Here is a 22629-nt window from a genome sequence, read left to right on the forward strand (position 1 = left end):
GCAACAGAACTAGAAAGTCAATTTTTTTGTTCCCTTTCTCAACACATATTCAAGGATATGAGAAGAGCCTTGTATCTCTGAAAAATGTAACTATGTTCAGGAGTTTGATTCTACACATTTTAGCCTGTTTGTAACCCTTGCTGGGGTCAGTGGGATTTTCTGTGTTGAGTAAGTAAAGCCAGAGGGATGCTTTCTGTTGTGAATTGTGTTCCAAACCAGCTTGTGGCCCAGCTGGCATTGTGCACTCAGAGGGTTGTCAGAAATAAGAATGGCTTTTGCCATTAATTGTCTTGGAGGGGAGAAGAAAAAAAAAAAAAAAAAAAAAAAAAAAAGGAAAAAGGAAAAAAAAAAAACAAACATAAAAAAGAGGTGAAATTTGATATGTTATGCGACCAGCAGGATAATGAAAGAATGAAATTGAGACAGAAACACTGCATTATAGAACAAGAAGGTGTTTTCCAAGTGGAAATAACTCAGAGGAAAACGATTTTGAGCTTTATGGAAGGATCAGGACTGAAGAAATGGAAAGGACAGTATTAGAAGCCTTAGATACATATATATTTTTATATATTGGTCCAGCACATTTATGGAAAACTTTAAAATTATGAGGAGCAATAGTGAGCTAGGGGCAGAAAGAAACTGGAGGTTGGGTATGTAACTGTAACAAGTGTGAGTCTTTCTATTTGCTGTGTGTCAGAGAAGTCAGAAAAAAAAAAATGGAAGTGATGATGACATGGATGAAACCTTAACAGAAGTGAAATCAAGACACACTGAGTAGCAGATAAAAAATAACAATCAATCAAAGAGACAAATTCCCCATCACAGCTTCACCGAAGGCAAAGTATCTAAACCAGCTGGAAATTTGGCCATAAAAAGGAGACAAGGATCACATGTCCATGGAAAGATGCTGGAAACTTACTTAAGTCAGTTAAATGCAACAGTTCCTCCTTAAAAAAAAAGAAAGAAAAAAAAAAAACAACTTTATTGTGTGTTTTGGGGTGATATTTCCTGTTGAAAAGTGCCTCCTTACAAGCAACCAGAGGTAGAGAAAGAGAGTTAAATTTATAAAGACATGAATGAATTGGGAATTGATGCACTGCTATAGAGGAATGTGTATATGAATGGTGCAAATTTACTGGGCTATTTTTGATGAACTGTAGGAGGAATTTCAGTTTTTCACCTTTTTTTTACAAAAACAAAAACCTTCATCTGGTGGGAATTCAGTCAATTTCCTGATGTTTTTTTGGCCATTTCCTAAGTTGCAAGGTTACTAATGGTAATTACAGACCCTGTTTGTACCTTGTGGCTCTAGCTGTGCAGAAAGGTTTTTTGGCATGTGTGCCTCTCCCACCAGAGGGTTTGTAAATGACTGACCCTTGGTAGGAATTACTGCAATCCTCACGAGCAGATAGAAGTCCCCTTTCCTCATTTCACTCTTGTAGAATGCGGTAACCACATTTCTCACTCAGGTTTTGTTTCTCCAGTCCCCATGATAATAAACCACAATTCCAGAGTTCTCTTACAACAGCATTCTCATGAAGGAGCCTGTTTTAAGGTGTTTTATTGAAAGGTATAACAAACCTGCTCCTTTTGAGAATTTTACACAAACAGAGGTGATATAAAGGAGATAAACCAATTCAATAACAACTTGAAAAACAAAAAAGCACAATTTTTCAAGCAATATGAAACCTTTGGTTTTTTTAGAGGAGGAAGATTGCACTGAAAAGCAAACGGATGCTTGATTCCTTTTATGTTTCTGCAGTATGAAGGTACCAGTAAGTTCAATTCGAGACAGCAAAATGTCTATCTGTATTTGGTAGACCTTTTAAGCCCTATTACTATACTAAGCAGCTCCTTAGAAGATCTTTCCTTCTTCATCCAGGGCATGGTTTTTGCAGCTAACAGGCCCTTATTCTGCAAAATGTTTAACATGTATAAATTCTGGCCGTTGAGCAGTCCCATTTGCATTTAATGTACTGAATGTATATAGCTCATGACTGAAAATAATTCAGTGAGCTTGATGGGTTTAAACACATGTTTACAATCAAATGGGTGCTCAAAAGCTCTGCAGATGACTTAAGTAAAGCTCATTTATGACATACGCTCCCAATCGTTCCACTTGTGTTCGGTAGTTTCTATGTGTTTTGCTGACAAATGGGATGTGCAAAGTTGGTCCGCTGCCATCACTGGAATAGAATGGGATAGAATTCAGTGGATCCTTTTAAAGTAGCATCTTAATTTCCGGGAAGAATGCCACAGGAACTGTAAAAGTCCTTGGAATTTGGTTCTGTCATTGAAGAGTTCCTTTTGGAGGTTAAAGGGACAAACCCAAGTGAGCACACGTAGTAAAGACAGAACTGCAGAAATAAGAAGCAGGAATCTCTTTTTTCTCAGCAGAACTGGAGGTGTATCTCATGACCACCCTGCAGTCCTCGCATCGTAGAACCATAGAATCACAAAATGTTTAAGGCTGGAGGCACCTCAGTGTCCCAGCCCAGATACTCATAGCGGGGTGCCCAGCACCACTTCCAAAGCTCCTGGAGCTCCCCCAGGAGGAGCCCCCAGCCCTTCTCTGCTCATTGCACACAGCACTGCGGCCCAGTGTCCTGAGGGATCTCCTGGGCTCCAGGCTGTGCCCAGAGGTAGCACTGAGCAGAGCCAGGCTCTGTCCTCTCGGCACCACCCATGTGAATTTGTGGCCATGAGTGGGATCTTCCCCAAGCCCCCTTTCCTCCAGGCCAAACAGCCTCAGCTTTCTCAGCAGCAGAGCACTTCCAGGCCCTTCAGCATCCCAGTGGCCTTGTGCTGGGCTCTCATCAGTATGCCCAGGCTGCCTTTGTGCTGGGGACCCAGAACTGGAGCTAGTCATCCATATGTAGCCTCACCAGTGCTGAGGGAAGAGATTCCATCCTGCATTCTCTCATCACCTTGAAAATACGTTTAGTTATGCTTGTTCCAGACAGCTCAGCAAGTAAGAAATTCATAATAAAATGCTGCCCTCGAGCCCCTGCATTACTATTATGAATTGTAGGGTATCAGAAACTGTGCTCGGGGTCTTCCATTCCTCATAGAATCATAGCCTGGAGAGCCGCAAATGCTGTGTTACACCATATCCTTCTAAAACAACCTGTAAAAGTCACAGCACTTCTCACCTTTACTATTGTGCTGTAGCTGTGTTGAGCTGCAGCACAAATCCATGCTGTAGCACATTCAGGATTTAGCCTTTCAAGGGAGAAATGTCAACAGAATGTGATTCATTCCTCACCAATGTATTCCATATTTATTTGATATGAAAAAAAAAAATAAAAGAATGAGGACTATTAGGTGTTTTCTGTTCCTTTTCCTCTCTGTTTTTAAGTGCTGCAATAAAAAAATAAAGCGAACACATCCTGATGTGGCATTCAGAGACACAGCTCATGTTGTTTCGTAGTCAAGGCAGATCAGCTCCCAAGAAACAGCCTGTAATTGCGGATTTTTGTGTTTGGTTTGTGGTTTTTTTGCAGTATTTTTCCCATAAACAAGTTAAGATATTCAAGAATGTATTTTACCATCTTGCTGCAAGTCATTGACTTTTTTTTTTTTAAGTAAGTACTTTGTTTCATTTGATAAACTTATTGTGAAAAGGCAGTGTATAAATTATTTTGACAAAATACTTTTAATACGTGGTTTATTTCTGATATCAATTTTCTTTGTGTGCAGATGTGTGTGTGCATGTCAGTGCACATACATACTGGTTTCCCACAGGCTTAAATCCCAGGCCATGCTGTTACATGAAGGAGAGCACTATCATTTATTTGCACTCTCTCAGTTCTGCTAAGAACTAATATATTTCTAGCTGGGTTAAGAGGAGCCCTCTGAATACAAAGACATTTTCATCTGACTACCATCCATATATCTCTCCTTCAGTTCTTTGTTCATCTTTCCCTTCTCTCTTTGCCCACATTTCCTTTCATTGTCTCTCATTCTTTAGTTCATTCATTCTAAACTCATAAGTTAACAAAACACTTAAAAGCATAGTGTAGCATTTTCCAAAGTCTTCCATGTGCCCAAATAGAGACATTTCAGCATGGCCTGCTTTCCCAGAGATTACATGACTGATGTACATAAAATATGCCTCCAGGAGGTGTCTGAATCACTTCCTGTGGAAATAAGACTCAGAAAATCACACTCAGTTTGAAATCCCCAAGTGCGAACCCAGTTCAGACAGATGCATGTTTCTGCGTGCATGTGTCCCGTTAGCTGTTGTGATTAACAAAGTTCTGAGTAACACATAATTGAGACTTTCTTCCCATTGGTAATTACTGTAGGAGGGCTTTCCTGCAGTTCATTAAGTAACCTCTCTTTTGTTCAGTGCAAGAATTTATGAAAGGCAAATTAGCCTTCTGGTGCCCAAAGGCATGAGCCTAAGCCCTGTTTCTTTGATTTTGTCTTTCAGATTATTCCATTCTGATCGCTACACGGGCATCATTATTTTAATGTTGATTACTCAGACAAGAGTGCCATGGATGTAAAAGAAAGGAAACCGTATCGATCTCTGACTCGGCGCCGCGACACGGAGCGCCGCTACACCAGCTCTTCAGCAGAGAGTGAGGACAGCAAGGCTCCTCAGAAGTCCTATAGCTCCAGTGAGACCCTGAAGGCTTATGATCAAGACTCCAGGTTGACCTACAGCAACCGGGTCAAAGACATGGTGCACCAGGAGGCCGACGAATTCTGCCGAGCAGGTGAGCACATCTGAGCAGGTACTGCTGTAAGCAGTGTGTGTCAACCAACTCAGTGTTGAGAGATGAGACAGGATAGGGGCTACCCTTGAAGGACTATGAGGAGTAATGAAATATAACAAGCAAGGAACAACTTTGATGTTTTACACAGACATGAAATGTATGCAAACTGATGTCGTTAAGTGGGATTCCACAAGTCTGTGTTCATTAGCATTTACTAAAAGACATTCTCTAATTATCTATTTTGGAAGTACAGGGAGGTACTACCTTTACACCAAATTCTAGAAGTGTTATATGTGTTGTGTGCATCTGTAACAGCCCTTTGACTCTTCCTACAGTTAAGCAGACCCAGTGGGTGTACTCTACACAGTCAATCTACAGGTGTACTGACATTGCATGGAAAATCTTCTAAGTTCCTGGGCAACATGCTTCACATTCCCCTGCTTGAGCAAGTGATGAATGAGATGACCTTCAAAGATCCCTTCCAACCTGAACCTTCCAGTGATTCTGAAGTCCCTGCCTGCTCAGGGGTCCTTTAAGCTATGTAAAGTGCCTACTCTGCCATGAAGGAAATCAACAAAGATCTCAATATAAAAGACAACCAAACAACAGTACCATTTGTACACCATTCATCTAGGCTGCAGCAAAACTCAGGAAGCCTGGAAGAAGTGGGTCAATTGAATTTCAGATGGGCTAAACTATCCTTGGCATTGCACGTGGACAGAGACAGGTTCCATTATAAGAGGAGTGATAAGGAGATACGTTTGATACAATTTTAAGACTTTTAGGATCCTCTTTAGTGAACATAGGTCACAGAAGCTGTGACGATTTGAAGGTACATGAGTCCACATGGGCTCCAGTGTCCTAATAAAGATTCCAGATATTTTCCTTTTATTGCTAACCTTGAGTCAGCACAGTTACATTCTTGCTGCAGTTGTTGCCTACATGAGGTACATTTCTGTCCACTGCTACAGTCTTATCTTCATTTGTCTGTAGAGACATGAGTAATTTAGTCCAGAAACCAAGCAGAGTTCCACATAAATTATTTTTAGAAGTCCATCGAGAAAACATGAAATGGCAAAGTAAAATGGAAGAGGCAGCATTCCAGGCAATGAACATAAAAACCTGACCCTGACTCTGAGCTCACCTACTGCAGTTTGGAGAAGCTGATTCCCCGAAGGGATTGCATACAACTGCACTAGTTTGACTTGAAGGCTGCTCAGGTTCACTCTTCTAAGTACCATGTAGTTGTGGTTTTGGTGCAAGAAACATCTTTAAGGCATTCAAAAGCAAAATGACTTACGTAAGTCTCTTTGGCCACATAGTATTTGTGTTCCAGGAAAGTTGCAGCAAGGAATAATTAACAAAAGGGGCAGTAGGTGTTTTCAGTAGAAGTCTGCAATCATAAAAGGATTTTCCTTCTTAGCAACTCTGAAGTATTTTATCCTTTCTAAGGAATCCAAGTTATAAAGAAAAGACAACCTTTTAGGTCATTGAGTTTGCTCACTTCATACAATATATTCACTATGCAGGAGAGATGTGAATTAGTGTAGGTCAGCGGTTTTCAACCTGAGGGTCTGAGGCCATGCAGGTCTATGGACTTCTCTTAAGAAGTCCACAAAAGATAAAGAAAATCCTGTCTGATCACAGGGGGTATAAACTTGTTATACAGAAGCTCACACTTCCCTAGAAAAAATTTTTGAAGAATATTGAAATGATTTAAAAAGCTGTGGTCTAAGTGACTGAAACTGATTGAGAAGTTAGGATTAATCATGTCAGGGTCTGGTTCTACTTCTGATATATCACCCACACATTCTTAATTTTATATTTTTTTTCCCATTTTATTCAGAAAGTCCTAAAGCTGCCCTGAAGAATGATAACAATTACTCTGGATAGTCTATGCCAAATTTTCCACTGGCATAAAGTCATGAATGGGTTGCATTTAATGGTGCTGCGTGTGCTAATATCAACTGAAACCAAGAATTATTAGCTTGCAAGACATCCACAAGGCAAAGTGAATTTCTCTCCTGAGCTGGTTTGGAAGGCAGAGGAGGGAAACATTTCAAATTGACCAAATAAATTCAGTAAATAAACAAGTCAGCATTTAAATGGTTATAGATAGAGTGTGAGTGCCAGCAAACGTGCAAGTCAGCATAGGAAAAAATAGACCAGATCTGAATTAAAAAGTCTCAGATATTTATTATCTTCCTTTTATTGACTTGAGTTCTTCCAGCTTAAAAGGCAACAGTGAGCATAGAATATGAAAATCAATGCATCTCCTGCTGTTTATTGCAAATAAATCTGATTTTCAGTTAATTGTAGCAGTCATTTTTCATAATTTATGAGCTGCTGTTACTGGAAAGTATCAATCATACTGCATGTTGGTATGCCAGATGATGCTGAATGTGGCCCCTTGCAAGGGAAGGTTGAGTTCACAGTTGGGGACTCAAACATGTAAGGAAAACCAAAAGATTATCTCCAGAACCCCATGGCAGATAGTTTAAAAACTATCCAGCTTAGCTCTAAAGTCAAACCTGGAAATGAAAAGCAAGATCTCTGGAGAGATAATACTTATTTTTGCAATTTAGGTCAAGTTCATTTGCTACCTCATGCCATGGAGTAGTAGTGGATGTTCTCTAAGACTGTTTTGCAACCAAGCCAAATGAGTTAATCTGTCACAAGCTTGCACTGTACTCCTCAAGCCAAGCTCAAGGTTTGAACGGATGTGTGAGCCGCAAGCAACCTTCTCTGTCCACTCTTTAAAGCTTTAATCTTTTTTGCTCAATTAAGAAGGTGTGAAGTTCATGAGTATTTTAAATAGTTTAAGTGTTATCAGATGTAGATCCATAACCAGCTGAACCATGGTCATTTCCTCCTGACATGAAACACTTCCTTCTCTAAACTTTATGTGGAGACGTTGGTCAGTCCCATTATTCACTTTGCGTTCAGACATCTCCTTCTCTCCCTTCTCTGTGAGCTGCAAAGTCAACAGAAGAAAAATGCATGCTAAAATAATGGTTTCTTGGGGCCAAGTGATCATTAAGGGCATGTGTGCTATAATGTGAGCCCTTCCCGATGCAGCAGGGCACGGGGACAAGGCAGATTATTCCCACAAGCATAAAACCAGACTCTTGAAAAGCAGAAATCTGTTTCTATTGGATGCATGTTTTCTGCATAACAAAACAAACACAAGGAGAACCACATGCTTGTGTGGTTTTGGGTAAAGAGCAATGCATAACTCACATTTGGATACAACCTTGAGACTGAGGTCCAGACATGATGAACGAATTTCAGTAATGAATAGATAAGAACATTGCTGTTCCAGGCTACAATGGGGACTGAACATTCCTGGTGATTATGCATTGGGACTCAGCTTGTAGAAACATGTCTGAGCTGCAAACACCCCTCTAAAAATGAGTCTGGAGCTTGTGCATAAACTTGGCACGTTGGGCTCCATATCTCTTTTGATTGGAGGGGATTAAATTATTGAAATAACGGGAGGAAGCCAGCTAGACTGATTTTGATCACTGATGTTGGTATTTGGCCACAGTCCAGGGCCTGATGCCTCCTACTGGCTATAGATAACATTCCTTAATCCATCTGATCAAGGCATAGGGCTTATTGTGCCATATAAACACAGTGTGCAGATAAAGACTTTCACAGGTAGCCAAAAGCCTGTAAAGGCATTCAGGGCTGCAAAATAAAAGTGTACATTAATAAACAAATGTGGATTAAAATAGAGCCACTAATTGCTCTCCTCAGCTTTCTCATCTAAGTTTTCAAACAAAGTGTGCTAATATTTGAAGACTTTCACATCAATTTGGTCTGATTATAAAGCTCAGCATGTAAGTAGACATGAACTCAGGAGTTATTTTTGAGGTTGTGTTTTTAGTCAGCTGAACAATTACATCTATTTGCAGCCAAACAACCTCTGCTGTGGCTTAGTAAGAATGAATGGCTAAATTTAGTTAAGTTGCAAGTGGTCAGCAAGGAGAAAGTGAGCTCGCCAAAAGAAATTCTAATACCTAGTAAGTAATTTCAGTGATTTTAAGGAGTAAAACTCATTCAATTTTCCTACAGTAGTAGAGTTGTGAGGTGTACAATAGGGCTTTTAGTTATTACATTCCCCACTCTGACTTATTCTGGAATTTACTTTCTTGTTCTTCTAAAGAATTCCACCATCTCTCCATCCTTTTACTTGCAAACATGATCATTTTATTGAGTAAGACCTGAATTTTTGTCAGGGATGAGGCTCCAGAGGCAGGAATTCAGCTGCTTTTTGGTCTTGGCATTGTTAGCTATCACAACAAAACAGGTGAATTTTCAGTGTGATGCTAGGACACAGGAAAAAGTATGGTCACATTTGGAGACCAGAGATGAATGGTTTCACCATTGACACATGCTTGATAAAACTGTTCCCTATTAAAGAATAACCAGACTGATGTGTTTTCTCCCAGAGGAGGGCTGCCAAGGTGATCAGAGAACTGGATCACCTCTCCTATGATGATAGGCTGAAGGAGATGGGCTTGTTCAGTCTGAAGAAGAGGAGGCCTCATTACAACTCTCCAGTATTTAAAGGAAGATTATAAACAGAAGGGAAATAAAGTCTTTACACAGGTAGACAGTGATAGAACAAGGGGGAATGGTTTTAAACTAAAGAGGGAAGATATAGCATAGATGTCAGGCTGCCCAGAGAGTCTGTGTGTGACCCATTCCTGGAGGTGTTCAAGGTCAGGTAAGATGGGGTCCTAAACAACCTGATCTAGTACTTGATCTAGCACTTAGCAGCACTGCCTGTGGTACTGGTGTTGGATCTTGATGATCCTTCAGGTCCCTTCCAACCCAAACCTTTCTATGATTCTATAATTCCAGGAGCCAACTTCTCTTTGCGGGAGCTGGGTCTGGAAGATGTGACGCCCACCCATGGGACTTTGTACCGGACTGATATTGGGCTGCCTCACTGCGGCTACTCCATCAGCACTGGCTCAGATGCCGACACGGAGGCAGATGTCGTCATGTCACCTGAGCACCCCGTGAGGCTCTGGGGACGCAATACCAAATCTGGACGCAGCTCCTGCTTGTCGAGCCGGGCCAACTCCAACCTCACCCTCACTGACACGGAGCATGAGAATACCGAAACTGGTAAGTGATGGCAGCGCATGCGATGCAGCCTCAAGCTCTACCAGCAATGCTTCTTCTTGCACTCCACCTTAATCTTCCTTAGTTGTATTTTTTTTTATCAGACTCCGTGAAAATGCTCTTCTAATAGCCCCATGTCATGGCCTTTTGTACTGTCCTACAAAGTGTTTGTTAATAAACTGCTGGAGAAGCTCCTACTTATTTATCACAGCGACAGAGATCATTAAGAGGCTGTAATACTTTCTCTGCTTTCTGTAGCGACCTTTCAGACAAAAAGCATTTAAATCTCCCCTCCCCTGGCCAATGCTGCTCTTATCTTTGCTACAGATTTTCGGGGCAGATAATTTCCTTCTTTTCCTTGCTGGTTCCTTGACAGGAGCCGTTTCATTTATGTAAATTGGCTGACTGCTCTCTGACGGAAAACGGCGGTGAAATATTTTTAGAAGCTTTTTTCTTCATGAGAAATAAAAGCTGAAGGTCATGGATTTTTTATCTCAGTAACTTTGCATCCCCAGCTGAAGGGACTCCTGTATGCCTTTTGTAGGTCCCGTGAACATTTTGGTCAGCAGTTCTGCCAGGCAGAGTAGGAAGCAGAGAGGATTTTGATTCAATTGCAGTGTGACCCAGGGGTTCACACAACCATATAAGCCTTTGCACCTTTAATTCAATTATGGCACAGCCTGCTTCTTAATATAGCCAAGTCATCAGGAGCTTAAGCTCAGCGCTGAAAGCTGATGTGAAATGACTGCATGGCTTGTTCTCTTTATGCTTTTCGCCACAGTATTATAGTGACAAATGATGATAACTTTTCCTTGGGAAGCCATGACACAGTGAGACATACACCACCCACATGATTTTATGTTTAACTCCAACAAAATTACAGTAGAAGCTTATTAAGTTTCTGTTCAGTGAAAATGATGTATTAGGCAAAGTTCAAAGATAAACGACCTTCTTTTTAAAGGATACACAGAATTTTTTTAAAGATATCCTTATAATATTTTGTTAAGTTTGTTAATGTAGCATCTCATAGGGTTTCACCCATTAGAACAGGCAAATATGCAGTGCCAGAGTTTAATATTTTACTTCCTAGCCTTGTTTTTCAATTAAAAAAAAATAAAATAAAAAGAGAGAGATTATGAGACTCGATTAGAGTTTGCACACTCCCAACAAATGACTCAAAACTCCAAAGCAAACACCTTGCAATTCTATTTTGTTCTCCCTTGTGCATGTCATTCTCCTGTGCTTTTTATGGTTGTGTGAGCAACCATGATCCTATTCCGTACATCTTTCATTCCATGCCTAAAAAGAAAGAAAATGAGAAAGAAAGAAAGAAAGAAAGAAAGAAAGAAAGAAAGAAAGAAAGAAAGAAAGAAAGAAAGAAAGAAAGAAAGAAAGAAAGAAAGAAAGAAAGAAAAAGCAAAGCATGGAATTTTAATCTTTTTTTTTTTTTTTTTTCCCTCCTTAAGAGGGAAGAATTGAATTAGCTGATAGAACATTTTTCACCAGTTTCCGTAATGCTATCTCTGCATGTCCAAATGCAACTTTGTACCTAGAGATCACTTACAAGTGAAATTATATTAGCAACAACACATTAGCAACAGCGTATGCTTTGAAAGGCTTTACTGAAACTAATAGCAGAGGCAGTAGTACTCATGCCAGGACTGAGACAACCTCCAATTCTTCTTCCCTTAAATTTGATGACATGGTAACCACTTGTTGAACCACCTTTTCTTTGCAATTAGAAAAGTGAAGACAGCAAGGTGGAGAACATACTTGGAGGATTTTAAGAGCTGCACAAATGTGGAAATTTCTTTGGGCCCAAAGCATTTGCTGTCTTAGATACTGAGTGTTTTGTACGAGAAAGACTATATCATACTCAAAAATACAGAATCTGTGCAGCATTAATATAATCTAGAGAGAGGATGTGACTTGTATCTAATTGTTCATATTGACCCCCCCACACCCCCCAAAAAAATGAGGTGGTGGAATACAAGGGAAAATACTACTACTCAAATTGTCCTCTTGGGGAGCTTAAACTGGTACTGAGACTTCACTGAGTAGATAACAAAAACACCAGCCAGGTTCAATCTGGGAAAGTTTGCCTGGAACTGAGAGATCCATAATTTCAGTATAAGCATTTCAATTGAATTTGGGGTATAAAGTATTGAAATATGAATTGCAAAGGAAAAGGAAAAGAAAGACTAAGGACAAAATCTGAAGCTTCCAATAGATACACAAATTAAAATTGGACATTTACATTTTGTAATTTCCTGGCACAGACAAAGGTGTGACAAATATTTGCAAGCAAAACCCTCATTATCTTAAAATTGCTATTGGTGAAAGTGAAGTCTGGGACTTGAGAAATGTTGTCATGCAAATAGGAAGGTTGCTCTGTTTCCTCACATTCCACAGAAACAGTGCTTCTGTGGGCCGTCCACAGCTAGCGATCATGTAGCCTATATTAAGAAATCCTAGATTTATAGGAGAAATGTTTTCAAGATGACATGAAATTTTGCTAATGGAAGCATAAAGTAACATAATGCTATGACTCGGCTTACAGTATACCTTTATTAGTCAATATTAATTGTTGACAGTATTGATAGAAGTTATAGCCTTTAGTTGAAGTCAATAAGGAGCTTTATGAACCTGCCATCTATAGAAGATTTTATGGGGCCCATTAAACCAACTTTTCCAATGAAGGTTAACGTCAGCGATTTTTACGTTGTTCATTATTTATCCAAAATGAATAATCAGAATTTACTTCTGATGCTTCTAAATCCAAAGCTGTCGAACCACAGTTCTACCAAGATACTCATTTTGTTCTTAGAAAATAAGAGGTCCAACTCCCTCAGCTTTTGCAGGTTTCTTTTAGGAGTGATGATACCTTGAAGCAAGAGATGCTCTGTTCAGTATGTTCAGCCACAATCCACCCCGTCTTTAAGGAAACCAATGAAGTAGTCTGGTTTCATGGTGTATTGCAGTCCATAAATCACTTGCACAGGCAGCTGGTGTGAAAAACCATGTGATGTTTTATCCAAACTGTTCTTAGGCTATCTGTGAATATCTTTACTAAATTATAAGTTTATTTTCAGTAAAGTAAACCTGTGTTATAACACTGGCATTGCCTTGAGATCTGTTCCTGCTCAACCAAGTATCCTCAATGGCCTCTCCTCATGTGACCAATACTTTCTGATCAACTTAGCTGCTCACTTGGCAGAAAAAGGTAATGGAAGAGACATCTCTATGTCTCCTCCAGCATAATGCAATCACTGTACTGCTAATGCAGCAGGCGTTTCTTGAAACTTAAGGGATATTTTGCAATGTGACCATCTAGGTTAAGCTGAAATAGTGAACTTGTATCAACAGTCCAGTTCCATGCACAGGGAGGACTTCAGTACTGAATGTCTAGAAAATAATTCTGGAAAATGCTTTTGCTATATTAGTTTGCAGTTTCTCCACAAGACTGATTCAAACAAAAGAAGTTCTTGAGGTGATCATTGGATCTGAGCCTGACACTGATTTCACCAACATTACCTTATGTAACCCTGATCAGGCATTGCACTGAGCTAGCAGTTCTTTAATATAGAGGAGAACACAGTTAATGAGAACACAGTAATTGTCTTCCTGAAATTGACTTATTTTGCAGCAATTCAGCCAAAGCCAAAATATTTTTAATCATGGAGTTGTCATCACAAAAATAGTGAGCCACAGAATAATTTTTGTTGGAAGTCACCACTATTTGTCCCTGATCCGTCTGTTTTCAGCTTAAAACAGGACTAACTTGAAGGTTAGATCAGATTGTTTTGTGCCTTAACTAGTTGAAATTGAGTATCTGCCAGGCTGGAGACCCCACAACTCCTGTGTCAGTTTTGCTGATGATCACTGTCATTGTGAACAACTCTTCTCCTTGAGGGTAGTCACAATGTCTACTGCTACAGCTCTTGTCTGCTCACCATGCACATTCAAGAGCAGTCTGTTTCTGTCTTCTGTATATCCTCACACCTAAAACAGTTAGAAGTTATCAGCTGCAACTCCCTTTAGCCATCTCTTTGAACTGAACAAAGACACTGTGATCCTCCTCATAAATTGTTGGTAGTAGGCAGTGACAGAGACAGTCAAAAAAGTCTGTGAACTCCCAGTTTAAAAGTTTTGAGCTGTAAACGAGAGAAATAGCAGTTGGCAGTGGTTTAGATTGGATGCTGCCTCACTCAGTGGTTGTACCTGCTGGCTTCTTCAACATCAGTTTCTCCACTTTGAATAGTTTGTAGCATTGCTGAGATTTCCACTAAGGTGCAAGGTCCAATGTGAAAAGAAGCAGGAGAGAGGGGGAGCATTTCTTCATTTGAAGGAAAAGTTAGGAGTGATTAATGTCCTGTACATGTGCAGAGTAGAGCTGAAGTTTCTCATCCTCATCTCCTTTTGAAAAGAGTGTGGGCAATATTGAGAAGACAGAAGGATCTCACAGACAAGATGAGTAACATCAGGTGGCTCAAGGCAGTTTGACCGAGCAGGAAACAATACAGAACTCAGAATACACAATTCAGCTGTGATAGACTGTGTAAAGAAATCACTGCAGAAATACTGATGACATGTAGTGGCTTCTGCCACTCATCTGTTGATTGCCTCTGTTTAGTAAGAACAGTTTAATCTTGAGGTCCATTTGTCTTTAGCAGCCCCTCTGAAATCACCAGTCAGTACCAAAACTTGTAGGGTAGGTATAGCAATTCAAACACTTACTCACCTAGTGACAAGATTAAGAGTACCAATTCATTTTACGTTGCTGGACCTACAACCTACAGAGAGAAATAATTTTTCTTCTAGTCACTGCTGTTATGGGGTGCATTTAAATGAGCTTTAAAACTGTCAAGAAAACAGTCAGCCCCATATCCAAACCTGCTCTCCCAGCCTCACCAACATGACTAGAAAGGTTGTGAATACATTATAGTTAATTTTTGCTTTCCCATCAAATAAATTGTCTTTCTAGAAAATTATCATATGCTTTTGTAAAACTGAAATGCAATCAGGAGCTGGAAAGCTCACATGATGGCTCTGTCTGTTCTACCATCACAGACCCAACTCTTAGCCATTTAATTGACATAATACATGATTTAAAGAGCATTTCTTGCAATAACCACCACACTTTCTGATTCTGCATTGCTAAAGCCATTATTGCTGCTGGAAGGAGTGCTCAAGAAACTGCATAGGAAATTAGGACTTGATAGAAATGAATGCTCATATGAGGTATTTAGAAACAGAGGATACATTATAGCAGGACAAGTTCTTCAAGCAAGGAACACCCAAGAAACTATATAATTTTATTTCTCATGGGTAGCTAAGAAGTCTTAACTAATTACTCCATTTATTCAATTGTGTCTGATACAGACCTCACCAAAGTCCTTGAAAATTCGTTTTTAGACCTAGTACCATCAAGCTGAATATGTACTGTTTAAATGCAGTGCAATATGCTGTCCACCACCAGGTTTCTTGCATGCATTTTTATTTATTAAATCAGAAAGCTGTTCTGATGATCAGGACACATACTTCTGATTTTCATCAGCTTCTCACAGGTATTTTCTCTTTTTCTTTCACAATACCTAGCAAAATATGAGGCAAATCATAGTTATTTCTGTGCCTTTCTCTTGTTCTCTTTGGTTGTCTGGAACATATCCTCCTAACGTTATCTGTGATGTGTCTACCTAATGTATCCACAAGTGGTCTTGCAAGGTGTTCCTAGATAGCTACAAACCTCTGCACAGGAAAGATTTTAACTCAGTATTCTTTGCATTCACTTCCCTGATTCCCAAACCATGCTGACCCAAACTACTGGCTCAAACTACAGTTCAATAAATCAGTGCAATTAGCGGTGCCACAATTCCTATGTAATCTTAGCATTACAAATTATTTGTTAATACTCTAGTTGATAATCCATGGTGACTTTTCTTTTTATTACCATGTTTTGCTGAGTAATTTCCTTTCAGGCTTCATACGCTCCATTGTTAATATTGTTACCGTGGTTGCAACAACATCTTTTTTTTCTTTTTTTTTTCCTTTGAATTAAGTAGTGCATTATAAAGTACTTCCAGTAAATGAGTGTATGCTTCAGACCTGCTTCTTCTGCAAAACGTGTAGGCATAAATATGATACTCAGTCTCTGGAGAGTTTAGAAAAGAGATTTTAAAAAATAATAATCCCTTTTCAAAATAGATAAATTTTATTAAATGGATGTGCTATGAGCTCTATTTTCATAAGTTTCCTTTATGCTTTTTGAGTTGAGGAAGGCAAGAATAAATTAGAGTTTCCTGGTCAAGATCAAGAATCTGCTGGCTGTCATCTTTCAGTTGCCTCCTATCAGTTGTAACCTCAATATTAACAAGGTGCTTCTACTTGAAATAAAAATTAGCCAGAACCCTTAAGACTGAAGATCCATCATGGATTGTAGAAGACAGAGAGAACTACAAAAATTAGCAGGAGGTCCAGAAAGGTATTTTCACTAATCCCCTTCCCTGTTTCAGTTCCTGGAAATTTTTACACTCTTCCTTTACTTTTTGGTATTACATTGGGATTGCTTGTATACTGCAGACTGACTGCAGTTGAAGCTGCTTCATAGGGATATTCAGAGACTTGATCACTTGAAATGTGAAGGTCAGGGAAAGGAATCTGCCTTTGGGCCCTCCAACCATAAAGGAACTAATATTCCTATGAAGAGTATTAGTCCTAAAGACGAGTCTTTTGCTACACGACCATCCAAAATGCAACATTCCCTGGTGAAGAATGTCTCCTTGAAGGCTGTTCCATCCTCCTTTCTAGTGATCCAACTTTCTAACTGCTGACATCCTTGATGATGGATTCCTAATGATGTCTCACATTTTCTGTTCTCTTTTGTCCATTTCAGACATTAGATCCTAGATGCTTCTTGGAAGTGAAAAGGTGAGGTGCCTTCTCACTTCACAAGAGTCTCAGGGACTTTTATCCTGATGGAATGATATATTGATTAGGTTTAGGGCAACAAACTTTCTATATCCCTCCATTTTCAACCAAACCCTGACCACTGAGTGCAAAAAAAAACCTTTTAAAATAGGAAAAAAGTGGATGTTTACTGTCTCTTAGGCAGTATTCAGTCCACCAAACTCTGAAACTCCTTTTGGTACCACTGAGATCACTCTGGGACCTGAGACTGTGTCAACTGCATCCATGCTCCCAATTTAGAGGATGAAGGTACATGAGATTAATCTGAGTTTAATAATTAAACTGCTGCATTACTGAGTAGTATCTTCATTTTGTTTCTCAGTGAAAGGATTCCCACTAATTTCTAAGGCTAATTTGTGTCATCACTGGCCTGTTTGCCTTTACATAAAAAGAAAGCATTCAGTGTATTTAGTTTTTGTTTCCCTACAATATGTCCCACGTATATTGTGTTTTCTTTATTGCACATGAACTGATGCTGACATTAAAACCCTCCACAATAGTATTCTGCTGTAGTGAACTGCAGCTGAGTGTGGATAAGTGTATAGGTTTTATGTTATTATTCTTATGATGATGGTGAAGCCATTAAGCAGGAGAATAAGGTCCATACTCTGTAAGCGCGTTAATGGCCTGGATACTGGGAGAGATGCTGGGTAAAATCAGCATCAGTGGGTAAGAATTTACTGTTCTTTTCAATTGCACAGTTAATTTTTGTCCTTTCCTTCACCAGTTTAAACTGCTTTGTCGTGGGCAAAATTATTCTTTATGGAAAATAATTGCATTTAGTAACATTGCTAGTCAGCTGCCAAGTAAATGTGTGCTTTTTACTACTATTTCTGAGTGCTGCAAATAACTCCTTTTGGTGTAAAACACTCTAGGGGAAATACAGCTAGTAGTAGTAGTAGTAGTAGTAGTAATGACCTACTACTCTTTAAATAAAAATACTTGGGTTTGAGGTGGGGTTTGTTTGCCAGTGCCAGTGGAGAAGGACTAACACCATGTAGGGAGATTCATGATCAGGACACCAATGTCTGTCAGAGCTGGTGTGAACATCAGTGCTTGGGGCAGCCTTGGGGCATATAAGGTTTTCTCCCCAACCTGGCACTTCCAGATGTTTATGCGTTTCTTTGAATTCCCCTTTGGACAACTGCACATAACTTCTAGGTCCAGGATGCAGTATTAGGTCATATGTAGTCCAGTGTCCTCAAGCATCCCCCAGGGTACCATGTTTTATCTTCATCAGGAATACACCTCCATCATAAGTAGAACAGAGTGAAGGGTAGTAAGACATTATTTTGTGTTTTACTCATACCTGGAGGTGCACAATAATATCCAAATAAAGGAATGCACAACTTCTGTCATGAGAATTTGTTCATTAAAATCTCATTTCTTTATTTCTCAGAGGCTTTTGATTAACTGTTAGGCAAAAAAAAATGCCATTTTGTTCAATCAAGGGTAGTGATAGAATAAGCAAGACTGCCCTAATTCTGCAAAATTTTCATTTTTTCTTTGAACTGCCCCTAAAAACTTTAATGCCTTAAGGCAAGTTGTTCTTTTGTTTGGTTCTTCCAACCACAGATTGTTTTGAAACACGAATATAGTGAAAAGACTTTACTAATAATGCCTCTCTGGTATTCATCTAGATTAAATATTTTATAAACATAACTTTATTATGGCCAAGTCAAAAGTCTTTGCCAAATGTGTCTAACTAATACAATGACATTTGGGCAGCAGAGAATACAGGACTCTGAGAAGGGCTGCTTTAGGGTGGACACTGAAGGGCAGTCAGATTTAACCCATGTCTCTTCTACAGATGTTGCTTATTTTTGGCTGTATCACTTCATTTCTCTTTCTGAAACATAGTTCCTTATTTTAAAACTTCCTTTCTCACTGTCTTTTTAAGTGTTGAACCCAGTTATTTTTCACAGAATCATAGAATCACAGGGTTGGAAAGAACCTACAAGATCATCTAATCCAACCATCCTCCCATTACCACAAGCCACTAAACCATATCTCATAGCTCCTCATCCAGACACCTCTTGAACACTGTCAGGGATGGCGACTCCACCACCTCCCTGGGCAGCCATTCCAGTGCCTGACCACTCTCTGAGTGAAAAAAACATTACTTTTTATGTCCCTTCTTGTAGATGGGAGTCACAATGACAAGCCTCCAATCCTCTGGGACCTCTCCAGATAACCAGGAGTGCTGGTAGATGGGGCCCTGGGCAGCCTGACCTTGTAGGTAGCAACCAGCTCGTGGCCAGGGGTTGGAACTGGATGGGTTTTAAGTTCCCTTCCAACCAAAGCCATTCTATGATTTTCTAATCAGGTATATTGGTACCAGAGCAAATAATGCAGTGGTTCTCCACTTCTATCCAGTAACGTATTAAGTGAATCCTCAGCACTCAAATAAAAATATTTACATAGGCACACTCAAACATGCAACAAATATCTTTAAGAGAGGCAAAATACTGTTCTTTGTTGATGCTGCTGCACACCGTGAAAAGCTGGTGAGATGAATTGCGTGACTGTGAGATGGAGAGTGTCAAATGAGATTGAGTAAAAACTCTCCAGGAGATCACCAGAGCTTCCCAGATCTTCTGATGGTCACCTATGCTCTTGGAACTTGCTGAAAACCAACTAAAAAGGCTCAGAAATGTGCCATCTTTCCTCACAGCATCCAGCAATTGTTTTTTCCTTCCTTTGCAGCATTCTCTGCAGGCAATACCTTTTCAAGCCTCCTAGCAGCAAGCGCAGCCCTCTACTTACTACTGCATTTAATGACCTCCAAAGGGCTGCAGGGTTCCCACAAGCAACTTCAAATGTGGCAAAACTGGGGAAGAGTCACTTCCTCAGAGGGACACCTTTTCCCTGCATTTGGAAGCACAGGCTTTGATCGCTGCCCGGGTTTGGTTGTTTTCTGGTAGGAAGATAAAAAACACCTTTATTTATTTATTTATTTATTTATTTATTTATTTATTTATTTATTTATTTATTTAAGTGCACATTTAATTATTTAGAAAAAAAGTGCTAAAAACGAAATCGGGAATTACGGCAGTCTCCCTCAAACAAAGGCTTAAATTCAGAATAATTACTTAGAGGCTTTTAAGTCCTTCTTGTAAGTCAGAAGGTGGTGAGGCTCTGGCACTGCTGCCCAGAGAGCTGCAGGTGCCCCTTGTGCTGCTCTCCCTTGGGATGCTGCTATCCCACACATACTTTCACCCAGGGTAAAGAAGCAGAAATCACACCCAAAAGAAAATCCTCCCAATTTGGGTTAAAAAAAAAAAGGTCAATGGCTGAAGACAGACTATGAAAGCACCTGGGAAATATTTAAGTCAGCACTGTCAGCCAGGAAAAAGCATTGCTGAGCTCTCTTGGAAATGTACCTCAGTTCCAGCTAGCACATTCTTTGCTAGTTCCAATTAATTTTCTGTGCAAGACTTATTTTCTTCTTGTATATCCAGTAGGTTTGAGCACTTTTATTAATCATAGTCTGGGAGGAGAGGGTGAAATTATAACTGAATTTGAATTGCCATTTAAATGCAGCTTTGACGTGCATTCCAAATTAATGGGGGAAAAATAAAAAAAAAAAAAAGAAAAGAAAAAAGAAAAAAGAAAAAAAAATCCTGCAATCATCTACTGAATAAGAAATCTGTTGTTCACCATTTTTGCTTCATAAAGATTGTAAAAAGTAGAAATCTGACTAAATGCGTGCTAAACTATATAATTGCTGAAATAAATATGTATAGATATAGGATATTCTTTGATTTAGCATAAAAGAGCAGCAAATTATACCAATCAGTGAGAATCAACCCGTTTTAAAAGAAAATAACTGAAAAGCACAAATGCAAAACAAGATTAAAACTGATTATTTAAATCAAGATTCTCTGTTTGCTAATTTAGACCATGATTACAATTTAAATCAAGTCACTCTGCCATGAATAGTTTAAGGACAATGATTTCTCCCTCTTACATTATTTGTGGATTTGTTAGCTACAGAGCATTACGCTACTTGTAGGTCTTGGATGTACCATGTCTCCATCTCTAGCCACATTCTTTGCTTGCTTCTGGTTTTGTTGTTTGAAATAGACAAATAACAATCCTCATCTGCAAGAATGCAAATCTGGAAACTCACACTCAGTCTCCAGGATGGTTTTATTTCTTTTGGGAGCCCTCGTAGTGTAATTAAATTGACACAACTGCTATCTCAGAGCCAGGCTGTGGTGCTGATTCTCTAGTAATACAGGGGCTGGAAAAGCAGCCCTAGCCCCATATTAGATTATTAAGGGAGTGACTCCCTCTCTCCTAGGTACCACTGCTTTGGATAATTACATTCCACTTAACAAAACTCCCTTTGCACCTGCAGTTGGACGAGGTGTTTCTCCTCCACTAAATTGCTCTGTTTTTCTGCTCTGCTTTACCAAGCAGCTGTTAATGTTCCACCCCAGAGGTGTCTGCAGTTCAGTGATGGGTGAAATGATTAAGGCTAGCAAAGCACTTGATCACTGGGAATGAAAGGTGCTACATAAACATATTCCATTAGTTTTATTAATGCTCAATAAAGCAAACTTTTCCTGTAGCTGGTTCTGTTCCTTGTTGGAGTTTAATGCACCTCATTCGCTCTAGTGGAGATGATAGGTAAACACAGCACAAATACAGGTTGCATTTTTCAGATTTCCTTAGAGGTGCTTGTTTCCCAAATTGATGAGTTGTCCCAACTTAAGCTAGAGAACCATGAAATGAGTGCTGTGCCCTCTTGTAAAAATCTGAAGGAGTGTTAATCTTGAGCCATTTCTCAGGGGAAACGAGGTGATGACCTTGGGCATTGCACTCTGGTGTTGGAAGAGTAGGAAACTTGACATGGCATCACTGTGTAAGTAAGTTGAAGAACAGGGAAAGAGCATAGAGGAATTTCACATGATGGAGCTATCAAGAAAACAGGGCCCTTCATGTAAATCAAGTTTCAGACTTTAACCATGTTTTAAATTTGGTTTATAAAGAAAGGACTATTTATATATGTATAAAACATTGAGTTCTGCTTGGCATTGGCCCGGGCACCTAGATAAAGGATGATAGAGACATTTATGCAAAGAGAATGTAGATGTTTGTATCTGTACATTAAATGCTTAGACTAGACTTGTGATACACAGTGCAGGAAACAACCTGCTCTCCTTCTTCCTCCCAGGGATCAGCGATCACCCCTCTGGAACATTTTTGGCTGTTGGGGGTCCATGAAAAGTGGAAGAGAGGGCTCCTAAAGGGAGTCCTTGCCATTCCTTCTGCACAGAACTACTTCTGGTACATTGTCTGCCCTCAAGTCATGAAAAATTTCCTTTCTTTGGTTATTTGCTTTCTGTTGGGCCTGTGAATGGAAAAAGCAGAAAACAGATCAACTTGCAAAATTTCCATGGCTCCCATCTAGGCTGAATAGGATATTTTCATAATTCTCATTGATGAGGGTCATTTTTGTTGGCGTTAGGGTAGCTTTTTTCATGTTAGCTGGCAGTGAACAGGCTGGCTCCCAGATGACTTTTGGATTTTTAACCTTCTTCCTGCTCCTGTTAGTCCTCCAAATGCATGTGAATTGAAGCAGAGCCCTGGTGACACATCAGTGGAGAGTCCTATCCCTTTATGTAAATTGAAGGTACCAAGTCCTTATTTGGTTATAAATAAGCCATGTTTTAACAGCATCAACAACCTAAAAAAAACCCAAAAACCCTAATGTCTAAAGCTGTCCAAGTAGAAAGCTATTGAGTGCAGCAGGGTGACAGCCTGGAAGTGTTGACTCCATAAAGAGCCATAGGAT

The 22629-nt window shown here is 39.6% G+C and overlaps 1 protein-coding gene across 16 annotated transcripts in view; it reads left to right on the forward strand.

Moving 5' to 3' along the window:
- Window positions 1–22629, forward strand: part of TENM4 (teneurin transmembrane protein 4) — a 1512248-nt gene that overhangs the window by 1163926 nt on the left and 325693 nt on the right. For all 16 annotated transcript variants that reach the window (XM_032442260.1, XM_032442267.1, XM_032442273.1 and 13 more), the window contains 2 exons: window positions 4436–4724; window positions 9594–9863. In XM_032442260.1, coding sequence (XP_032298151.1) covers window positions 4502–4724; window positions 9594–9863 — 493 coding nt within the window. In that variant the 5' untranslated portion in view covers window positions 4436–4501. The remainder of the gene's footprint in view (window positions 1–4435; window positions 4725–9593; window positions 9864–22629) is intronic.

This window comes from Coturnix japonica, chromosome 1, assembly GCF_001577835.2.
Source record: "Coturnix japonica isolate 7356 chromosome 1, Coturnix japonica 2.1, whole genome shotgun sequence".
NCBI classification, from domain to species: Eukaryota; Metazoa; Chordata; class Aves; order Galliformes; family Phasianidae; genus Coturnix; species Coturnix japonica.